Genomic DNA, 21351 nt, shown 5'->3' on the forward strand with positions numbered 1-21351 from the left:
TAATTTGGACGTCACATTGTCAGTCTTGTTTTTTTTTTTTTTTAAACAGTGGGGAAGAACTATATTGCAAAGTGATAAGGGTCACCAAAAAAAAAAAAAAAAAAAAAATACGACATAATCAACGGTTAGGGAAAAAATAAATTAGAGAAAGACCTACAGAAGGGATTCTTGCTCTCACACCCATAGAGCCGCGTTGAATCAACGCGTCACTCCTCATCAGATACCTGCGGCTTTAGAGAGTGTTTCAAATCTTCCAATTGTCAGTTAGCAAGGAATGCACTGGAACGCGCATAAAATAATGAATAAATGAATGAATCTACGCTGGCTGTGGTGCTTGCTGGTTCGGAATGTAGCAAATTGGAGGTGTTTTGAACTTTCCCCTTCTCCACAGGTGAGCACCTGTTTGGGTCATGACGCAGCGACCGGTTTCTGCTCAGCCTTATCGAATCCCATCGGATCTAGCATCATTTTTCTCCCCAGTTGCACCACTTTCCTCTTTGCTATATAGGGTATTCGCTAAGCTGAGAATGGCATATTTGCTTGAATTTCGATGCGATTAATAGTACCGGGCAATTCACAGCTGTGTCTGTATTGCCTATATTGTCTGTACTCTATATTTGTTATGAATCATGCTAGAGAATTCGCAATCAATCGACCTGAGAGAAATGATAATTATTTACAAATAATCCCATTGTTGCGGCTGCTGCTATCAATGAAAGAGTTGCCTCGGCTCTACAACTAATGCACGTTACCTGACGGGTCTCGGGCTTCCCTCAAGTGACGAAGAACGTCCGATACAAGATAAAGACTGCCAGCAATGACCAGCGGACCACCGTTAGCCTCTCCACTGGCCCAATCAATGGCATCTACAACTTCTGTCCCAAAAGACCTCACTTCTCCAACTCCGGAGATGGTTCTGACACACGAGGCGAGCTCCTCCGGATCAGCGGCTTTGACCCAGGGCATTCCATCAACTGGCCCAAACGCAGTTGTTGCGACATGGTCACCTTCCTTGATGATAGGGTGGAATATTTCGTTGACGTCTTTTCCACTGGATACTGCAATTAACCAAGTAATGGGCTTTCCCAGTGGGCGTAACCTGCGGTCGACATATTGTCCAAGAACCTCAGCAGACTGGACATTATGCGCCCCATCCAGTAGAACGGGCTCTTTACGGGTGGCCAGAGGCTGCAAGATAATACTCTGTAGACGTCCGGGCCACTCAACATTCGAGAGCTGTGGAATAAGTGAGTCCACCTCGATATCCGGACGGATTTTTGGCATGGCAAATTTCAGAGCCGAAACGGCACAGCACATGTTCGCTTGCTGGTGTGGTAAAAGGTCAAGCTTTGAGAAGAGTTGGGCGAGGGGAGGTGAGTGCTCGTCCGGAGCTTCCGGACGAGTATAGGTCGCATCGATACCAAGCTCTTTGATACGGTCTTCAAGAGTGGTCGTCACGGCCGAGGAATTAGTTCCATCAACCACGCAGGGAACTCCGCTCTTCAATATTCCGGCCTTCTCCCGGGTGATTTCTTCGATGGTATTACCGAGCAAGGCTTGATGGTCCAACCCTATCTTGGCAATAACGGACACAAGAACATCTTTCAGGATGTTCGTCGAATCCAGTCGACCACCCATGCCTACCTCGACCACCCCAACCTCAACCCTTTCATGATGGAAAATCTCGAAGGCCGTTGCCGTCAGCAACTCGAACTCGCTTGCCCCAATCCCCAGGGTCTGGTCCCTTAATTTGACTTCGGCCTCAATCTGGCGAAATAGAGACTCTTGGACCACCCTCTCCCCGATGGTGATGCAATCCCACCGGTCGACTAAGTGTGGGGAGGTGAAGCGACCGCAACGGACCCCCCCAGAAGTCAATAGATGAGACAAATACGCGCTGATGGAGCCTTTGCCATTTGTTCCCGCTATATGGATGGCCTTCCACGACAAAGACGTCTGCTGAACCAGCCGGGAAATCCGACTGAGGCCGAGCTCAATCATTCTCCGACGATGTTTTATTGCTGGCCTAGGCGCTCTATGTCATGATCTGAATCAGGTTTTCTCACAAATTGACATTAGGGAGTGTGATAATGATGGCCACTGCACAAGTACCCGGTATATATGTCTTTTTATCGGTCAAAACCGAAGCTGCCCACGATTTGTTGGTATCTTTTCGGGAAGTCTTATCAGAGTGGAAATTCCCGTCCGCGTGTTGTGATGGATACCACGGAGCATGCCTCAGGCGGCCAAGACAACACGCTATCCTGTTCAGGAAGTGGTAACATTACTGCTCTAATTCTACTTACATATAAGATGTGAAAACTTTTACAGACTGTATTATTGCTCCTCTCGTTACTCTTTGATGTTTTGATATTAATGTCTGGCTGTCTCTCCATTCCTACTGTGTCCTCAGTCACCAAGAACAGCCGTACTGGATTATACGCAGAGCCACTAAGTTAGTCATTGCGCCACATCCCAGCCTTCCTTTCTCAGCAGAACCGCGCGACCAGCGCAGCCTCAGGCCCAAATATCTTTGCCTCCGCTTTTTACCCTTCCAAGCAAAACCAAATCTTGCCGTTTCTCCATCAACATCCAACCTCGTCGCTCTCTCCCCCCCGCAATTGTCGCATCTCCTTCTCTTGTAAATCGCGTTCTTCTTAGCGCGATTTTGGGTGTGGTCCAGCCTTAGAGAAGGATTTTCTGTCGTTTTTCTCTTTTCTTTCCTTTTTTGTTTTTTTTTTTTCCCCGCCCCTGTGGTGAATCCATCTATCTATACTTCGTAATCATGGGCATACCGTGAGTTTTGTCTGGTCTTTTTTTGTCGTATATTTTGTTGGCAACTGTCGGGGGCTTACGCGCTACCGACATGGCCTTCTGGCGCATGGAGCCGTCACCGTAACTGACGTTCTGCAGGATGTTCCGCGAGCCAACCTCTATCGAGGCAGCTAAAAACAATCCCATTAAAGACCCCTGTGCCGCTGCGCGCTCGGCAATCCGTCGTCAGGCCACGATTCGGCGTCCGTCGCGTTACAGTAGCTCCTCCGCTTTGCGCAGCGCAACGCTACGCCCCCCATTCCCTCGCCCCTTGGCAGATGAGATCGAACGAGAAGCAAACGGGCTACAGCGTCATGTGCGCTCTCCCATTCCGAACACTGGCTCCGGCGAAGACCCATTCGATCTCACCAGTAGCCTTGCGGACACCAGCGCACGAGAGGCCGGTCAGCGCTTGCTTAACGATGTCCTCCGACATAGTCGCCCTGGTCAACGGCTGAGAATACCGCGTAACACGACAGTGCCCGATCTGCACCGTCGCTCATCTCCCGGGGATGACGGGACCAATCGACAGGACCAAGAACCTCCCTCTTTCGCGCCGCGCTTTACCCCTGCAGGCGCACAACACTGGACTGTTCCCCCTCGAGTGTACCAGGACGTGATTCGCTTGTCGCCATTTCCTCGACCCGATAGCCTAGGTGGGGAGGTAGGTTCGAATGTTCCGTTACTACGGCGAGTTGGCCAACGATCTATTAACGAGGCAAGTCGTGCCAACCGTGAATCAGTCGTCGATGGCCTTGGGGACCGCCAAAGGAGCGTGAGCCCAGATGACCATGCGAATGACGCGTGGGAAACGCTTCTAACTACCATCACCCCCGACACCAACCTTCCAAGCGCGAATTCGTCCTTCACGTCAGCATCAGCGTCTGGAACGGATGCGTCGATGAATGGAACTTCCAGGAGCTCGGCGACTTCGTTCGGGACTCATCCGAGCTCTTTAGACTCGACCTCAGCAACTGTGCAAATGGTCCTTGAACCTTACCCCGAGTTTCTCAACCCGTGTGACTACCCGAGTTCGACCGACTCTGAGTTGGATTCCGATGAAGAGGCTAGTCAGAATTCGTTGTTCCGGAACTATCGTCGCCGAGTGCGCCAGATGGACATGCTGAGACGCTCCCAAAACACTCAATCCACCACGAGTAGCCATCCTCCTATCCCTACAATATCGCTCTCGTTTCCCGACACTTCGGCCGACCCAGATCTTCACCAGATGCAGGCCATACTGGACCGACTTGCGCGTCGGGAAGATATCCCTGATGACTGGTGGGCAGCCGCCGGGCTGGCTCGAACCATTGGTCACAGGGTCGGTGCCAATGATGAGACTAGCAACACCGATAGCGTTGACGGACCGTCGAGGTAACCGTAGCGAGAAAATCACCCGGTATATTTTTGTTTCTGTGTTACATATTGAACATTTTGTTTTCCCGATCTAAAGATGAGAGGGAAATTGCAGGTTTGGATTGGGTTTGCTGGGCAGGATATCATGCTAGGCGTTGTTGGATCCTTTTTTTCTTTTCGAGCGGTCACTCCCGGATTACAGTAGTGAGAGACTTTGGGAATAAGATTTGGTTCTCGTGTATGCGTGTCAGATTCCCTGTGTCTATACTCGTGAGATTACGTGTTAGTAGCAATGTGCACCCTGGACTTGTATTGAGTCTGTTAACGGTTGGGAAAGATCTAGAAACAGTGAGAAATCGGGTTCCAGGATCCAACTACTTTGATTCCCTGAAGTCCGTCTATATTCCATGTAGCTTTTGCCATCTGTCAAAAAAAGAAACGAGAACGTCGTAAGACTCGAGGTATTGAGCTGTATACCTGTATACCAAGGCAAGATTGACAGGATGAAGCATGTGCTTGCATATGTAGGCCTTGTCTTCCATTGGAGATAGACCAACCTATATAGAAGCGAACAACTTGTGTTGGAGTAGCCATTTTACATAAATATAGTTTCCTGTGACGTAAAGGCTCATGCTATAAACAGATCGCAAAGCCCCACTCCGATGACAAGCCCCGCCAACGTTTATTTGTCCCTCAATGGACCTTGGAGCTGGTCAACCTGTTCACCACATCACCTTCCATCCATCCCCCGGACGAAGAAGACTTCAGTAGTGGAGATTATATGGTCGATTGCCTCTTTGTCACCCGTACTTTCGTTTACCTCGTCGGGTGCGCGAACTACAACCCCGAGGTTTTCGCCGATAACCTCATACTACCGAGTCCTTCTACCCCTCTAGGCTGCCACAGCTGGCTCATTGGTACCCCATACCAGCCATGGATCCGCAAGTAGATAGGCTAGTCAATAAGATCTGGGGTAAGCACTCCGTACCTAGTGCTCGACGGCCTGCAACCTCCAACGGGACAGCCTTTGATCTTACGGCCCTCAATAAACAAATCCTGCAATATGATAACAAGACGACTAACTAACCCATCATGTTCAAGGTACATTCCAATCCATACCCAACAATGCTCGTTTAATGGTAGCAGTGAGCGGCATCCCAGGGTCCGGGAAGACCGAACTGGCCAGCACGATGGCCAATCGTATCAACAAACTCTATACCGCAGAAAATCCCGACTCACCACCCATCGCGACAGTCGTTCCTATGGATGGGTACCATTTTACACGAGCACAGCTGGCCCAGATGCCCGACCCCGTGTACGCCGTCGCCCGCCGCGGGGCGGCCTTCACATTTGACGGGGAGAAATTCCTGACCCTCGTGCGAGCGCTGCGTGAACCGCTGACGGCAGAGACGCCGAGTCTGTATGCACCGAGCTTTGACCATGCCGTTAAGGATCCAGTGGATGGGGATATCGCTATCCCCGCTGTCTGTCGGGTAGTTTTTTTTTTGAGGGGAATTATCTCAGTCTGAATAAAGAGCCGTGGAACAGGGCGGCGCTGTTGATGGATGAGCTTTGGTTTGTTGAGGTCGATTTCGATACGGCCCGGAAGAGGCTCGTTCGGAGACATGTCAGAGCTGGTATTGCAAAGGACGAGGCTGAAGCGGATAAGAGAGTAACGGAGAATGACTTTGTAAATGGTAGGGAAATCATAGAGGAGCGCATGGACGTGCAGGAGATTATCACGAGTAATTATGACCCCGGATGGGACAGGTGATGGTGTCTTTTAATGGGACTGACGAATTGACAAATGAACTGGTTCAGATTATGACGTTAAAGCTATTTTATCTGCTGTTCAAAGAATTTCGGATGTATTTATCCAGGATGCATCCTGCTAGACAGACTTTCTATGAATGTGTTCCAGCTTTGATCTGTAGAAGCAGACTCCATGGTATCAAATGCTGTTAGAAAACAACCAGAGAGTAACAAGGGAGCAATGCTTGTATCATCACACTCCTTACACTCAGACAAGGGCATCAATGCGTGGTATCGAGGCCCTGTTGCTTTAATTACAGAGGAATACCTGCTGATACATTGCACAAAGAATAAAAATGCCAGCGTTCTCCGCCGTTCTACTTGGTGGCTAATACAGTACACTAGGACCGCCCCAAATCCTGCCCTGTATGGTAATGTGGCGGTATCAATGAGACAAGCTGCCCCAATATGTTACAAGCCCGAGGGATCAACAGGGTTCGCTGCCACATTGGGCAAGATAGTGATCTCTTCAGCTTCTCCCGCTTCCTCTCCCCAACATCTTAGGGATCTTATCGTTGCCTGTCGCTCTTATTTCGTACACGGTCTTTCGTTTATCGCCCACTACGTTCCTTACAGCTACCTACTACAGGCTTGTCACTCTTTTATCAGATCTTTTCGTTCTTCCATCTGGATTCCGCGGCTATTTTGACCTTTAACCCCCCCTAACCCCTAAACCCCTTGATATATCAAGCCTCCACAGTTCAATTACGCCGTTATGTTGTTCGCCAAATCCACCTTTCTGCTATCGTTGTTCGCCCTCAGCAACATTGCGGCTGCTGCGCAGTCCCCTGCTTGCCTTATTTCTGCTCTGGGGTATGGTACATCATTGTCATTATGAGAAGTTGGACGTTGAAATTTCACGCTTGTGCTGACAGCATCGATGGATAGCTCCGAGAAAACCCCCGGTGACTTGAAGGCTGTGTGCGTCGATAGAGTGCAGAAGAAAATCGCAGATGTATGTGGTGATGACAAGCAGGAAGCTTTGAAGCAATTCGCCGACACCTGCTCTGCTGCTGGCCACAAAGTTGGTGAGTTCCAACTACTCCAATGGATATTTGTCATATGACATGGAATTGGTCAGTTAACATGACTGCTCAGTCATCCACTCGACGAGCTCCGCCGATTCCACGTCTACCAGGACCTCTGGCGGTTCCAAGTCGACCAAAACCGGCACCAACACTGGTTTTCTCTCTGCTTCTGCGACCAGCACCTCCGACTCTAGCTCCAATTCCGGGTCCAGCCCCAGCTCGGCCTCCGATGGAACTCAGCACACTAACTCGGCTGGCTCGTCCGACAAACACGTCTCCGCTGCAGCATTTGCGGCAGTCGTCTTCGTCGGCTTTGCTGCCGCGTTGTAAAAACCTCCAATCGCTTCTATTATATCCAGCTGTGGTACAGATATGTAAACTTAGTGCTGTGCGCCCGTCTTTCAATTCGCGTCTAATATATGAATCAGTTGGCCATAGGTTGAATTCACTTCTCACATATGACAACATTGCACTGCTTATAAAAGAAACCACGTAGGACCCAGAATATGCCTCAAGGAATAATAAAAACGCGTGTCGAGTCCGTAAATGTACATACCTAGTAGATCAATCTTCCGATGAGATCGGACTTCGTCTCATGGAATGGGATAGAGCACGTGACCAACACTTACCGCGCGTTCTCCGCTAGCTTACAAATAAGGTATGCAAGGGAAGCCATTTAGGCCAAACACGAAAATTCGCGTTGATATCCACCGGCAACGCGTTTTGCCCCGGCGACATCAAATATCTACCGCTGTCTCTGCCCCTCTTGCTTCTTTTTCCCTTCCCATCCCTCCTCGACTCCTACCCTAGTACGGAGTACATCTTTCCATCTATCAACGACGTTTCTTTTCCTCATACCCTTTGCAGAGCTTCAATACTTCTTTTGTTCACCTCCCTAGTAGTATATTTGTATTTCTAATCTTGTCTCACGTACCCATCACCTTTCTACTCCTGCCACCCGTGAAAATGTTTGTCTACAAGAGAGGTAAGGAAGGAAGAATGATTACCCCACACCAACTGGAGAATGTTTGGTTATGCATGTTCTTGAAGGGACTGCTTTGCAGTCCTTGTTGCCACATTTTCCCACGAAGCATTTGCTAATGTTGCCCTGACCAGACGGACGCAAGGAACGCGTACAATTTGATAAGATCACTGCTCGTGTGTCAAGGCTGTGTTATAGCCTTGACCCGGAGCATGTCGATGCCGCTGCTATCACGCAGAAGGTGATCTCTGGTGTCTACCAGGGTGTCACCACCGTTGAACTGGACAACTTGGTATGATCACGAGACTCCCAGTAGTAGGGATACTTGCTAATAGACTCTCTTATAGGCCGCTGAGACTGCAGCTTATATGACCGTTACACATCCCGACTATGCCATCCTCGCTGCCCGTATAGCCGTGTCGAACCTTCACAAGCAAACAAAGAAGCAATTCTCGTTGGTCATTTCGGACCTCTATCATTATGTGAACCCGAAGAACAAGAAGCCCGCGCCGATGATTTCCGAGGAAACGTACGAAATTGTCATGAAGCATGCCGATGAACTGAACTCCGCTATTGTGTACGACCGTGATTTCAACTACAACTTCTTTGGCTTCAAGACCCTTGAGCGGTCATACTTGCTGCGGATCGATGGTAAGGTTGCCGAACGTCCTCAGCACCTGCTGATGCGTGTGGCCGTTGGAATCCACGGTGAGGACATTGAGAGAGCCATCGAGACGTATCACTTGATGTCTCAGAAGTACTTTACGCATGCCTCCCCAACTCTGTTCAATGCCGGCACCCCGCAGCCCCAGCTTGCTTCGTGCTTCCTGGTCGACATGAAGGAGGATAGCATCGAGGGTATCTACGATACTCTGAAAACATGTGCTATGATTTCCAAGACTGCAGGTGGCATTGGTCTCAATGTTCACCGAATCCGGTCTACAGGATCTTACATTAGTGGGACCAACGGCTCCTCCAATGGTATTGTCCCCATGCTCCGTGTGTTCAACAATACTGCCAGATACGTCGATCAGGGAGGCAACAAGCGCCCCGGCGCTTTTGCCATTTACCTGGAGCCCTGGCACTCGGACGTGTTCGAGTTCTTGGATCTCCGAAAGAACCACGGCAAGGAGGAGGTTAGAGCACGTGATCTGTTCTACGCCCTCTGGACTCCGGACCTGTTCATGAAACGGGTCGAGGCCAACGGCGACTGGACCCTCTTCTGCCCCAATGAAGCCCCTGGGTTGGCGGATGTCTACGGCGACGAGTTTGACACGCTTTACGAAAGGTAGGTCTTGTTCCTCACGTGACCGATTTACTAGCCCCATATACTGACCCCGATTGGCAGGTACGAAAGGGAAGGTCGAGGCCGTCGGACGATCAAGGCCCAAAAGCTTTGGTATGCTATTCTGGAGGCTCAGACGGAGACCGGAAACCCGTTCATGCTGTACAAAGATGCGTGCAACAAGAAGAGCAACCAGAAGAACCTGGGAACTATCCGTAGCTCCAACCTGTGCACGGAGATCGTCGAGTACAGCGCTCCCGACGAGGTGGCTGTCTGTAATCTGGCTTCCCTTGCGCTGCCCACCTTCGTTGACGCGGCGCGCGGGGAGTTTGACTTTGGCAAGCTCCATGAAGTCGTGCAGGTTTTGGTCCGCAACCTGAACAAGATCATCGACATCAACTACTACCCCGTCCCAGAGGCTAAAAAGAGTAACTTCCGCCACCGTCCTATTGCTCTCGGCGTCAACGGTCTGGCGGATGCCTTCCTGGCGCTGCGTCTGCCCTTCGACTCGGCCGAGGCGAGGCAGCTGAACACCCAGATCTTCGAGACGATCTACCACGGAGCCTTGAGCGCCTCGTCGGACCTGGCCAAGGAATACGGGACGTACGAGACCTATGAGGGGTCACCCGTCTCCCAGGGCATCCTGCAGTACGACATGTGGGACCGCACGCCGACGGACCTCTGGGACTGGGAAACCCTCAAGGCGAAGATCGCGCAGACGGGTGTGCGGAACAGCCTGCTGGTAGCACCGATGCCGACGGCCAGCACCAGCCAGATCCTGGGCTTCAACGAGTGCTTCGAGCCGTACACGTCGAACATCTACTCGCGACGGGTGCTGGCGGGCGAGTTCCAGGTGGTGAACCCGTGGCTGCTGAAGGACCTGGTGGACCTGGGGCTGTGGTCGGACAACATGAAGAACCGCATCATCGCGGATGGCGGGTCGGTGCAGAACATCCCGAACATCCCGGCGGACATCAAGGCGCTGTACAAGACGGTATGGGAGATCTCGCAGCGGTCGATCCTGCAGATGGCGGCAGACCGGGGAGCGTTCATCGACCAGTCGCAGTCGCTGAACATTCACCTGAAGGAGCCGACGATGGGCAAGCTCACGAGCATGCACTTCGCGGGGTGGAAGATGGGGTTAAAGACGGGCATGTACTACCTGCGGACGATGGCGGCGTCGGCGCCGATCCAGTTTACGGTTGACCAGGAGCAACTGAAGGTGGCGGACACCAACGTGGCTCGGGCGAACGGGGCGTTCAAGAAGCGCACGGCGGGGGCGACCGCCACGGCAACCACCACCCCCACCACCTCACAGATGTACCCGGCGGTGCCACGGTCGTCGGTAGTGAACGGGGAGGAGAGGACTAGTAGCAGCCCACGGACGATCGTGGCGGGTGAGTCGGCGGCGGCGGCGGACGAGGAGGACGAGGGGCAGGCGGAGGATAGGGCGGTGGAGAGAGAGGAGCGGGAGAGTGACATTTACTCGCAGAAGGTGCTTCAGTGTAGCATTGAGAACAAGGAGGCGTGCCTGATGTGTCAGGGGTAGATCCGACAAGAATTTACGAAGGATGGCGTTATTGGATGTAATTATTTATGATAATGGTTCTTTTTTTAAAAAATTATTTTTTAATTGTTTGTTTAAATAATTCTACTTATAAGTTCTTTCATCGGTACGTATCGTAATGGGTCTGGGTAGTAGTGCTGGTACGACTGTAGTACTAATTCGGAGTGTCCGGATCGCTTCCCGTTCGCCGGAGCAAATTGCCCTCCGACAATACGAGATTAAACGAAAACTCTGCGCGTGGCGTGGTGCCAAAGGGGCCTGGTCTTGGATGGCTTCGACTGGTCTGGACTAGGGTGGGACTAGCACTAGTCTATACGAAATACTATTATACAAAGCAAAAACTAGTACCTTATTACCTACTCCAGTCGATTCCTGGTTTGAGATGCAGGATGTGAGCCAAGGTTAAGCCTGAACTAATCTCGACGGTCAAACGTTAAAGGAGACAATCTTGGCTGAAACCAGTAAAGAGGGGACACGCTGTAACACCGGTGTCCGAGTGGCGCTGCAGGTACCTGCCCAGACGTTGTAAAATAATATCGGTAAAAGACTGTAAAAGAGATACTCTGTAGGTGCTGGTAAAATAAGTACAGTAATATTTGAAATAAAACCGGAAATTATCGACCAGCATGTACTGCCAGACCACGTCAGTCTGCAGGTACTTATATTCCTCTGTACTTGGCTGTGCCTGTGCCTGTGCCTGTGCCTGAACCGCCGGGACGTGTCCAGTGGTCCACCGATCCCCGATCGTGTTCCGTGGGTCGTTCGTGTCTTTCGCTTAATCTCTAGGCAGTCTTTAACTAAACCTACTTTAACCTCCCCCCTTCTCCTCTTTTCTTCTCCCTCTCCTCCCTTTCCTTTTTTCCTTCTTCACACACTCTTTCAGGTCCAGCCTGTCATTCCTTCTTTCTCACTTTCGAGTGTCCTTCCTTCTATCCAGCTCTCGATCGCACTGCTGTGCAGTCTGATTGATCGTTCCTTGTCATTTGTTGATTGTACACTCCTTATACGAACCAAAAATCAATCAAATCCAATAAAAATCAATCATGATGGCCCCTCTGGCCAAATCTCTCGCCCTTGCAGGCTCTCTGCTGGCCACTTTTGCCTCTGCTGTTCCGATGGAGAAACGGGATGTGGTGATTGTCTATGAGACTTCGACCTCCGTCGTCTGGACCACCGTAGATATCACCACCACCATCTATGCCAACCCTCCCAGCGCCACCGCAGTGGTCGCTGAGGATGCTGCTCCTGCCGGCCACAAGGCCGAGCCGGAGCACAAGCACGGACATAAACATCAGTCCCTTCACTCGACCACCACTCAGGCCCCTCCTGTCATCACGCAAGAGCCTGAGCCGCAACCCGAGCCTACCAGCTCGACTCAGTCTACTACTACTGCTGCTCCCCCTCCGCCTCCTCCACCTCCCCCACCTGCCAATCCTCCTCCTGCCAACCCCCCTCCTGCCAATCCTCCTCCTGCCAATCCCCCTCCTGCCAACGGAGGTGGCAGCAGCGGCGGTAGCCCCAACGGATCCTGCACGAAAGACTCGCCATGCGCTGGTGATGTGACCTTCTACGACACGGCCACCTCGATGTCGGCGCCCAGCAGCTGCGGATTCACTAGCGACGGATTAACGGAGAATGTGATTGCGCTATCGCACGAGCTGATGAGCGACAGCGACTGCGGCCGTAAGGTCAGCATCCGGTACGGCGGCAGCGTCAAGACGGGCAAGGTGGTGGACAAGTGCATGGGATGCTCGCGGTCGTCGATCGACCTGTCGCGACACTTTTTCAACGAACTGGCGTCGGAGGATGCGGGACGTCTGTCTGATGTTGAGTGGTGGTTGGACTAGACTTTCGATTGACTTTCGATTCATGATTTTTGTGTCCTTCACTTCTTCTTACTTCTTACTTGACATGTTATACCCTTCTTTCACTCTATACATTGAACACAGTTACGATAGACAGGTCTATCTATGAGGAATGACGTATCGTATGAGCATAGATCTATACGTATGCTAGACAATATATACTATGCTAAATCATGCAGTACAATTCCGAATCTCCGGATGTCTAAGAATCAGATGCTCCAGGTCCGCCCTCTCACTGACCATCTTCCTCAGCAGACGGGCCAACCCATCGTCACAAACCGGCCTGTCCGGGAGCTCTCTCTTCAAACCACTAAAATCCCCCCCTTTATCACAATTGAACCGCGCATCGCCCGCGCGCAACGCACATATCTCCTTCGTGGCACAATCGCCCTCACACTGGGTGACATTATACCCGCGGGTCGTACGGGCCCAGTAGTCCCTGAAGATCTGGGGGTCCCTCTCCATAGCGAGGGTGACATTGTGCCAGAACGCAGGGGACAATTCCACCGTTGGATCGGTAATGGGGGGATCGAGATGTTTCCCATATGCTTCTTTGGCAGAGTAATATTTTGTCCATTGGGGATTTTTCTCTTCCTCTTGATCCTCGGGGGATAACGAGGTGACGTTGGCGACGTACTCTGTATAATCCAACACCGCGAAAGTCACCGGATCGACCTCGTAGATCCGATACGCCGGGGGTCCAGATGTAGGCGTTAGTGAAGGCGCAATGTATCCGATCGCTGCGGCCGAGTCAGCCGTGCGATGTTCATAATCCGTATACGAGATCTGGAATCCGTCTGTGTGCGTGTGTCCGTAGAACACGGCCGCGATGGTATTCCGATACCGAGTCACGAGCTGGTCCAGTCCCGCGGAGTATTCGTGTAATGTATCTGGTCCGCCGGAGGGGATGTGGGCGATCAGCCAGACGCGTTGATGGGCGGATTCTGCCTCGGAGAGCTCATTCTTGATCCAGGCGAGGACGCCATCTGGGTCGGTGGGCATTGGATCCTGCCAGGCATAGAAGTTGTATTTATAGTACAGGATGCTGTTGTAGGAGATGATTCGGAGTCTGTTGTTGTGGATTGCTGAGTAGCATCCATTTGGAGCGGAGGATTTGGATTTAGGCGAGGAGAGTTTGGTCCATTCATCAGCTAGGGCATCGTATGCCCATTGAGGACTATATTCCGCTGGAATGGGAGGCGCAGGGAAAAGATTGACCGGCGCGGCGTCGTGATTCCCCAGGGCAGCGTAGACGGTTCCCAATTTCCCTAATTGACCATACGTCGACTGGATGTCCGAGAGAACCTCCGACTTGTTCACCATCCAGATATCATGCGGTGGCACGTCGCCCGTGTACAAGGTGAAGCCGGGGTCATGTTCCGCTACAGAGGCAATCATACTGGCTTCGAGGCGATCAGGGGGATCAGCATGCGGATCTCCCCAGACACCGCAGGGGGCATCGACATTTCCATTCTTGTTGTCGTCGTTCCATGCACGGCAGCAGATCGGCTTCGTGCAGAAGGCGCTCGTTCCCGGTTCGTAGGCATGGTCGACATGTGTATCGCTGATGTGGGCGATGCGAAGGGGATTTTTACCGCTGGGAGTGGGACGACTGGCCGCAGGGGCCTTGGATAGATTGAGATTCGTATTTACGGGGGGATATTCGCACAGGCCTAGGACGTGGGCACAGAAGCTGTGCGAGGTGTCCGAGCCTAGATGTAGGTTTTTCAATGCGTAGTAGACGGAAGGGCCTTGTTCGGCGATGAGACCGGTGCAGACGTCCTTGTCTTCGATCTACTTCAGTTAGTATAGCTATAGTTAGGTAGGGTATAGGGGGAATACATTGGTAACAATGCACACGTCGGTTATCACCCGGATCAAAGTCCCCTCCCCAATGTCGGCCACCAACTTGAGGGCCCCCAGGAGTCCTTCACATCCGGCACAAGTGATGGCATTCTTGATGTCCTTCACGATGGTTTGCACCCAGTCGGCTTGGACCGAGGCCACCGTATATGAGAGGAGGGGCAGGAGGAGAGAGATCTTCATTTTTATTAGCCATATAAACCTAGTATTGCACCATCAGGATCTATCTACTTATTTATGTCTTTTCTATCTTCTGATTTATGCATACTACCCCCCATCCCCTCCGTCGGAATCCGTAGCTAGAGCCATGGCATTACGTTTGGAAATGGCCATGTGATGGAGTGTCGATCCATTGCCGAGGATCTCATATTCGAGAAGAGATCGAATCGGAAGATAATACTAATTGAATAATCGCCTGAATAAGGGACTCTCCACTTAGTCTAAAGTCTGAGTCTTGAGCTTGGATAGAAAGTCAGGCTTTCCGTTTTGGGCATCAGGGTTCAGAGAATCCCGTGACGTTCGTGTCTCCTTCTCTTTCTCTTCATCTTCATCTTCATCGATCCATCTTTATCATATTCATCTCTATCTTCCTCTTTCTCCTCCTCCTCCTCCTCATCATCAATCATCATATAAAACTAAATCTGAATCTAAATATGATCCATCTCATGCAGATTACTCATCCCACGCGTCCCAGGACCCACTTATCCCTTCCTTACTTTCTTCCTTGACTATTTTATCCTTATTTACTCTCCGTATCCCTATCATTTCTATCACCTCTATCATCTCTATTATCCTCCATCCCATCCATCCATCCTATTATCTATCATCATGCAATGGACCGTCGACCCTCCGTCCTCATCGTCTCCATTGTCTCCCTCCTTCTCGCCTCCATCTTCGTCGTCCTCCGCTTCGTCTCCCGTCTCGTCTTTGCCCGCCGTCTGGCCTGGCACGACCGCTTGATCCTCCTCGCCTGGCTGCTCGATCTTGGCTTCTGTCTCGCCCTCTTCTATGCCACCTCCCAGGGTCTGGGCTTGCACGATCCAGACATCCCCGACGTCCACCGCAGCCGTCTGAATCGCGCCAACTATGTCTTCACCGTCCTCTACAACCCGTCCCTCATGGCCGTCAAGTCCTCGATCCTCGCCTTCTACCTCACCCTGGCCCGCGGTGAGAAACCCTTTCGTTGGGCCACCTACGCCACGCTGGTCGTCGTCAATGCTGCCGGCCTGGCCCTGACCCTCGTCAACGTCTTCCAGTGCAGCCCCGTCGGGGCCGCCTTCGCCTCGCCCCCGTCCCCCCACGCCCGCTGCAGCGACATCCTCACCCTCTACCTCTCCTCCTCGCCCGTCAACATCGTCACCGACCTCGCCATCCTCGTGCTGCCCATGCCCATCTTGACCCAGATGCGTCTGCCGCGCCGCCAGAAGATCATCCTCGTCGTCACCTTCAGCGGCGGCTTCTTCGTCGCCGTCGTCGATGTCATCCGCATCGCCTATCTGCAGAATGCCTCCACCGAGCGTCAGGTCGCCCTGAAGGAGCTGCATCTACAGGACGCCTCCGGCGACGACTTCAACTGGTATGCCTCGCTGTCCTTCATGTGGTCCGTCGTCGAGGTCAACATCTCCATCGCCTGCGCCTGCGTCCCCAGCCTCAAGCCCTTGGTCGCCCGCCTCGTCCCCAAGTTGCTCCGCGGCTCGAACCCCAGTGATCCCCCGACCACCGCCGCCGCGGCGACGACGAGCCTCTGCCGCAGTGATGACCGTCCCGTCGACATACACGAGTTCCTCGCCGGCGAGGCCTCCCTCACCGTGCCCACGACCAGCGCCTCGGAGCCGCAGACCATCGCCTTCTTTGACTTTGTCAACCTGAAGACCCCCACCAGCATGCTGAAGCTGAGCAACCGCGAGTCCATCGCCCCGGTCGCCCTGACCACCGTGCTCTTCTTCCTCTGGGGGTTCGCCTACGGCCTGCTGGACATCCTCAACGCCCAGTTCCAGCGCATCGTGCGCCTTGACGCCTGGCGCTCGATCGGCCTGCACGCCGTCTACTTCGGGGGCTACTTGCTGGGCCCACTGCTGCTGGGCCGCCTCGTGCTGACGCGCGCCGGATTCAAGGGAACCTTCATCACCGGCCTGTGCATTTATGCCTGCGGCACCTTGATCTTCTGGCCCTCCGCCGTCTTGACCTCTTACTCCGCCTTCGCTGTCTCCAACTTTATCGCCGGCGTCGGCCTGGCCGTGCTCGAGACCGCCGCCAACCCCTTCATCGCCCTCTGCGGTCCGCTCGAGAACGCCGAGATCCGCCTGAACCTCTCGCAGGGCGTGCAGGCCATCGGCAGCGTCGTCTCGCCGCTGCTGGCCCGCAAGGTGCTGTTCCGCAACGTCACTGACGTCGCCGCCCTCGTCCGCGTCCAGTGGACCTACCTGGGCATCGCCCTGTTCGACGTGCTGCTGGCCCTCGCCTTCTACTACCTGCCCATCCCCGAGGCCTCCGACGAGGACCTGCAGCAGCTGGCCGACCGTCGCCGCGACGAGAACCACGCCCCCGTGCTGGGCGTGCCCGTCGTCTGGTTGACCCTGGGCCTGGCCGTGGCCTCGCAGTTCTTCTACGTCGCCGGCCAGGAGGTGCTCTCCCTGAGTTTCACCACCCTTGTCGGCGCCGCCCTGCCCCCTGGTTCCTCCCTCAACAGTTTCGATTACCTGACCATTGGCCGCGCCGTCTTCGCCGTTGGGCGCTTCCTGGCCGCTCTATTGCAGGCGTTCTTGAAGCCACGCTGGATCCTGCTCCTCGCGTACGTCGGTATGGTTATCACCGCAGGGCTGTGCATGACCACGCGCGGCTACGCGGCCGTCGCGATGGGCCTGCTCGTCTTCCTGTTTGAAAGCGGTGCCTTCAGCATTATCTTCGTCATCGGCCTGCGCGGCACCGCACGTCACACCAAGACCGCCGCCACCTTACTGACCACCGCGATCGGCGGCGGTTCCTGCTTCCCCTTTGTGCAGTTCGCCGCCCAGCGTGCCGACGGTGTCGCCTCCTCCTACAGCGTGTTAGTGGCTCTATTCGCTGCCGGCGCCGTCTTCCCGCTGTATCTGAACCTGGTGCCCGCCGCGCGGAAGCAGGTGGATCCGGTGCCGGGCGAGACGCTGCGTCGACCGAGGCGGCGTTGTTCGCGACCCCTGGAGAACCCGTCCGTCGGCGGAGTGTACTCGCGTCGGCGGAGTGTGCTGGCGGATGATACGTCGCCGCCTTCGAAAAAGGAAGGCGGAATCATGCACGATTTGGCGCCGTGGCCTGAAACTTAAAAATTATGTATGATACCCACGATTTACGGTGATAGATTGCTCGTATATACTTCGTATAGATTACCTATAGGAGCATAATAATATAATCATAACCAAATCAGAATTTACATAATCATAACCTATCTACAAACCGGCGCCTCTATCCAACGCTGAAACCGACAAACCGGAAATTCAGAACCATTGCAGAACCATCAAGTCGTCATCATAAACAGAATTAGGAACAAAAAATTACCACCAGTCACCGTGCTCCTTCATGGCGGCGGCCACCTTGGTGAATCCGGCAATGTTACTTCCCGTCACCAGGGACGGCAGCACGCCCTCGGCGGGAGTGGCGTATTCGCGCGCGGTCTCCAGACCATTCTTGAAGCACGAGTCCATGATATCCTTGAGACGCGCATCCACCTCCTCGGAGGTCCAGCTCAACCGCGCCGAGTTCTGCGCCATCTCCAGGCCAGACACGGCCACACCACCGGCATTGGCGGCCTTACCAGGGGCATACCACATGGCAGCGGAGCCGGGGTTAGCCTCACGGTGGGCCTCGAAGATATCAATAGCGGCCTGGGTGCATCCCATATTCGACCCCTCAGCGATGAACTTTGCGCCAGCACTGATAAGCGCCTGGGCCTCTTCACCGGAGACCTCGTTCTGGGTGGCGCTGGGCAGAGCGACGTCGACAGCACCGACGTGAACCCACGGCCGAGCACCCGGGAGGTAGCGGAACTTGCCGCCGCTGAAGGTCTCTGTATCGACGATCTCGGCGATTTGTTTCCGATCGACCTTGAGCTGGGCGATGGTGTTGATCTCCTCGGGAGTGAAACTGCCTCCCTCCTGCTGCACGATGAGCGATCCTTTGCTGTCTGACAGGGACACCACGGAACCTCCCAGCTCGATCACTTTCAACGCCGCATACTGTGCCACATTCCCGGATCCGGAGATCGCGACTCGCTTACCAGCGAATGAATCCTTTCCCCCGGATGCGTACTTGATCATATGATCGACATACTATTCTCACTTCATTAGCATCTCCCCTTCCCCAACACATAAAAATAAGACATACATAGACAACACCATATCCCGTCGCCTCCGGACGGATCAAACTCCCACCCCAAGATCCGCCCTTCCCTGTGAGGACGCCCTCCCACTGGTTCCGGATGCGCTTGTACTGACCGAACAGGTATCCGATCTCGCGACCAGTGACGCCGATATCGCCCGCGGGAACGTCCGTATCCGCGCCGATGTGCTTGCATAACTCCGTCATGAACGACACGCAGAATCGACGGATCTCACTGTCTGATTTTCCTTTGGGGTCGAAATCGGATCCACCTTTTCCACCGCCCATGTTTACTACGATCGTTAGAGAGAGCGCACGAAGCGAGAAATCAAAAGAAGAAAGAAAAGGGATAGAAAGGAACAGAATGGATAGAAGGGAGAGAAAGAAAAAGGGGGACATACACCCCGTCAAAGCATTCTTAAATATCTGCTCAAAGCCCAAAAACTTCAAGATGGACAGATTGACCGACGGATGGAAGCGAAGACCCCCCTTGTAAGGACCCAGGGCTGAGTTGAACTGCACGCGATAGCCGCGGTTGACCTGGACCTTGCCTTGGTCATTTTCCCAGACGACGCGGAACTGGATGACACGTTCGGGGACCGAGACCACGGCTAGGGCCTTGCGGTATTCCGGGTTTTTCTGGAATAGGGTGGAGTTTTCGAGGGTGGAGGCGAGTTCTATCTTGTTAGTTGTGTATAAGTAGTATAGGATGTGTAGCATACCCTTGTAGGCTTGTTCGAACTCGGGTTCGATAGGGAGGTTGGACATTCTGATAGATAAGATATAGATAGTATAGATAAGATGGGATATAGACAGATATAGATAAGATAGATATAGAGAGAGATAGAGAGATAGAAAGTAAGATAGATAGAATGAGAAGGAGAAAGATAGAGGTATATATAGAGATAAAAGATCCCCGGAGTCGGACAGGAGTGGCACAGGGAAAGGCGGAAGACCGGCATGTCCGAACTTCGGGAGTCTTATTCGATGCTTTGAGGTCATTTTTTTCTCTTATCTCTGGCGGAAACCCGCTCCGAGAATTCCCGTTCTTTCTTTACTCATTCATATATTTATTCATCGTCATCCTGTTTTATTCATATGATATGAATAGAATAGAATAGAATATTTATAATATCTATCTATCCTTATACATAATATAATATATTATATGTAATGTAATATACTAAATATGTGGAGGAGTGCCAAGCTTATCTTTATCAATCGTTTTACACATCCTTATCGCCCGCTCCCGCCCGGGGCTCCTCCGAAAACAGGCTGTCATTTCTATTAGGCTCTGTCTTCTCCATACAATCGAGGCTTCGGAGTCCTCCCTCATCCCCGGCCGGAGTACTGCTCCCCTGGTCTAACCCATTCGAGTCCATCGCCGCATGCATGAATCATTCCCCTCATTACCATATCCGGTCATTCTCGATCCTACCTCAGGCACCTACCTATACACAGTTGTATGCATTAAGACAAGAATACACCAGACCATACCACTCCAGACTACAGTGTCGTACGGTCATGGTAGCCTCTTGCAGCGTGATAAGAATGACCAGATGTTATTGATAATGTGGATATCGACTCCGGTGTCCTCCGGTTACATTCAAGGTGATGCAAGCCTCGTCTGATTATCCTTGTGTAATGATATAAAGTAACCGTGTATTCATTCTCTAGATTAATAAATTATAATAGCTTAGACTGCATCTACCCCGAGTATTAGAAATAGCATCTATTCACTGCGACCTTATTCATGTGGATTATCTTTGCTGTACAACTATATCCGACTATCTATTTCTATAGTAAAAATCACCGAAGATAATCTGGATAATATATTTATAACCCCCGTCTCTCTATACTAAAGCAATAACTATATTTACTGTTGTCACATGACCATATCCTATTCCTCGATATCGGTAGATAGGAATGACCAATTAGCTTATTATTTTTAAAATTGAATCTCATTGCATCATATATATATACTGTGCAGGCCGCGGGTACTCTGCTTCTGGACAGACAAATTCAAGGCCATACTTAGCATTCAGACATGGACTAGGCTGAACGGTTGCTCGACAACTGTACATTGATATTAGAACATATCACCCGTCCATCATGCTAGTTTTGATGTTAAATCTGCTATAGTGCAGCGTATGCTATGGTGCCTATAGGGTATTCTGATAAATATATAAATAATATCTCTCCTTGCCCTACCCAGTCATGGCATTGATAACTGTCTAACCTTCCAGATGACCTCGTCCAGCGTTGAGAATGACCACGGATGCCTCACTATCACTAATCATTATAACAGATATAAAACCAAGTACTTGCTATTAAGAGACCACTGCATACTGGCTGAGATTGGACGACTATTTAGTATGCTAATATCCAGGTTGAAGAGTGGTTGCTCGATAAACTATGTATTATTG

The 21351-nt window shown here is 52.1% G+C and overlaps 9 protein-coding genes across 9 annotated transcripts; 6 read left to right on the forward strand and 3 right to left on the reverse strand.

The window, feature by feature from the left end:
- Positions 1–738: 738 nt before the first annotated feature.
- Positions 739–2001, reverse strand: FOL3 (dihydrofolate synthase; the record flags this gene model as incomplete). Its single annotated transcript, XM_033569721.1, has 1 exon — positions 739–2001. The coding sequence occupies one exon, from the start codon at positions 1999–2001 to the stop codon at positions 739–741; it is 1263 nt and encodes a 420-aa protein (XP_033428527.1).
- A 784-nt stretch (positions 2002–2785) lies between these two features.
- ATNIH1004_005062 (uncharacterized protein) lies at positions 2786–4192 on the forward strand (the record flags this gene model as incomplete). Its single annotated transcript, XM_033569722.1, has 2 exons — positions 2786–2796; positions 2914–4192. The coding sequence occupies 2 exons, from the start codon at positions 2786–2788 to the stop codon at positions 4190–4192; spliced, it is 1290 nt and encodes a 429-aa protein (XP_033428528.1).
- A 911-nt stretch (positions 4193–5103) lies between these two features.
- ATNIH1004_005063 (kinase-related protein) lies at positions 5104–5944 on the forward strand (the record flags this gene model as incomplete). Its single annotated transcript, XM_033569723.1, has 3 exons — positions 5104–5143; positions 5272–5590; positions 5719–5944. 3 exons carry the CDS (start codon positions 5104–5106, stop codon positions 5942–5944), a joined length of 585 nt encoding a protein of 194 aa, XP_033428529.1.
- Positions 5945–6697: 753 nt separating this feature from the next.
- On the forward strand, positions 6698–7340 carry ATNIH1004_005064 (putative GPI anchored cell wall protein; the record flags this gene model as incomplete). Its single annotated transcript, XM_033569724.1, has 3 exons — positions 6698–6795; positions 6871–7010; positions 7081–7340. The coding sequence occupies 3 exons, from the start codon at positions 6698–6700 to the stop codon at positions 7338–7340; spliced, it is 498 nt and encodes a 165-aa protein (XP_033428530.1).
- A 636-nt stretch (positions 7341–7976) lies between these two features.
- On the forward strand, positions 7977–10826 carry RNR1 (ribonucleotide-diphosphate reductase subunit RNR1; the record flags this gene model as incomplete). Its single annotated transcript, XM_033569725.1, has 4 exons — positions 7977–7995; positions 8127–8284; positions 8340–9280; positions 9341–10826. 4 exons carry the CDS (start codon positions 7977–7979, stop codon positions 10824–10826), a joined length of 2604 nt encoding a protein of 867 aa, XP_033428531.1.
- Positions 10827–11890: 1064 nt separating this feature from the next.
- Positions 11891–12691, forward strand: ATNIH1004_005066 (RlpA-like double-psi beta-barrel domain-containing protein; the record flags this gene model as incomplete). Its single annotated transcript, XM_033569726.1, has 1 exon — positions 11891–12691. One exon carries the CDS (start codon positions 11891–11893, stop codon positions 12689–12691), a length of 801 nt encoding a protein of 266 aa, XP_033428532.1.
- A 189-nt stretch (positions 12692–12880) lies between these two features.
- On the reverse strand, positions 12881–14755 carry SMPD1 (Sphingomyelin phosphodiesterase; the record flags this gene model as incomplete). Its single annotated transcript, XM_033569727.1, has 2 exons — positions 12881–14503; positions 14552–14755. 2 exons carry the CDS (start codon positions 14753–14755, stop codon positions 12881–12883), a joined length of 1827 nt encoding a protein of 608 aa, XP_033428533.1.
- A 650-nt stretch (positions 14756–15405) lies between these two features.
- Positions 15406–17874, forward strand: ATNIH1004_005068 (putative MFS monosaccharide transporter; the record flags this gene model as incomplete). The annotated part of the gene is made up of 1 exon (XM_033569728.1): positions 15406–17874. The coding sequence occupies one exon, from the start codon at positions 15406–15408 to the stop codon at positions 17872–17874; it is 2469 nt and encodes an 822-aa protein (XP_033428534.1).
- Positions 17875–18102: 228 nt separating this feature from the next.
- Positions 18103–19693, reverse strand: ATNIH1004_005069 (glutamate dehydrogenase; the record flags this gene model as incomplete). Its single annotated transcript, XM_033569729.1, has 4 exons — positions 18103–18876; positions 18932–19218; positions 19327–19602; positions 19648–19693. 4 exons carry the CDS (start codon positions 19691–19693, stop codon positions 18103–18105), a joined length of 1383 nt encoding a protein of 460 aa, XP_033428535.1.
- Positions 19694–21351: the final 1658 nt, after the last annotated feature.

The sequence above is a fragment of the Aspergillus tanneri genome (assembly GCF_003426965.1).
Source record: "Aspergillus tanneri strain NIH1004 chromosome Unknown AapTan_3_pilon_pilon_pilon, whole genome shotgun sequence".
NCBI lineage: Eukaryota > Fungi > Ascomycota > Eurotiomycetes > Eurotiales > Aspergillaceae > Aspergillus > Aspergillus tanneri.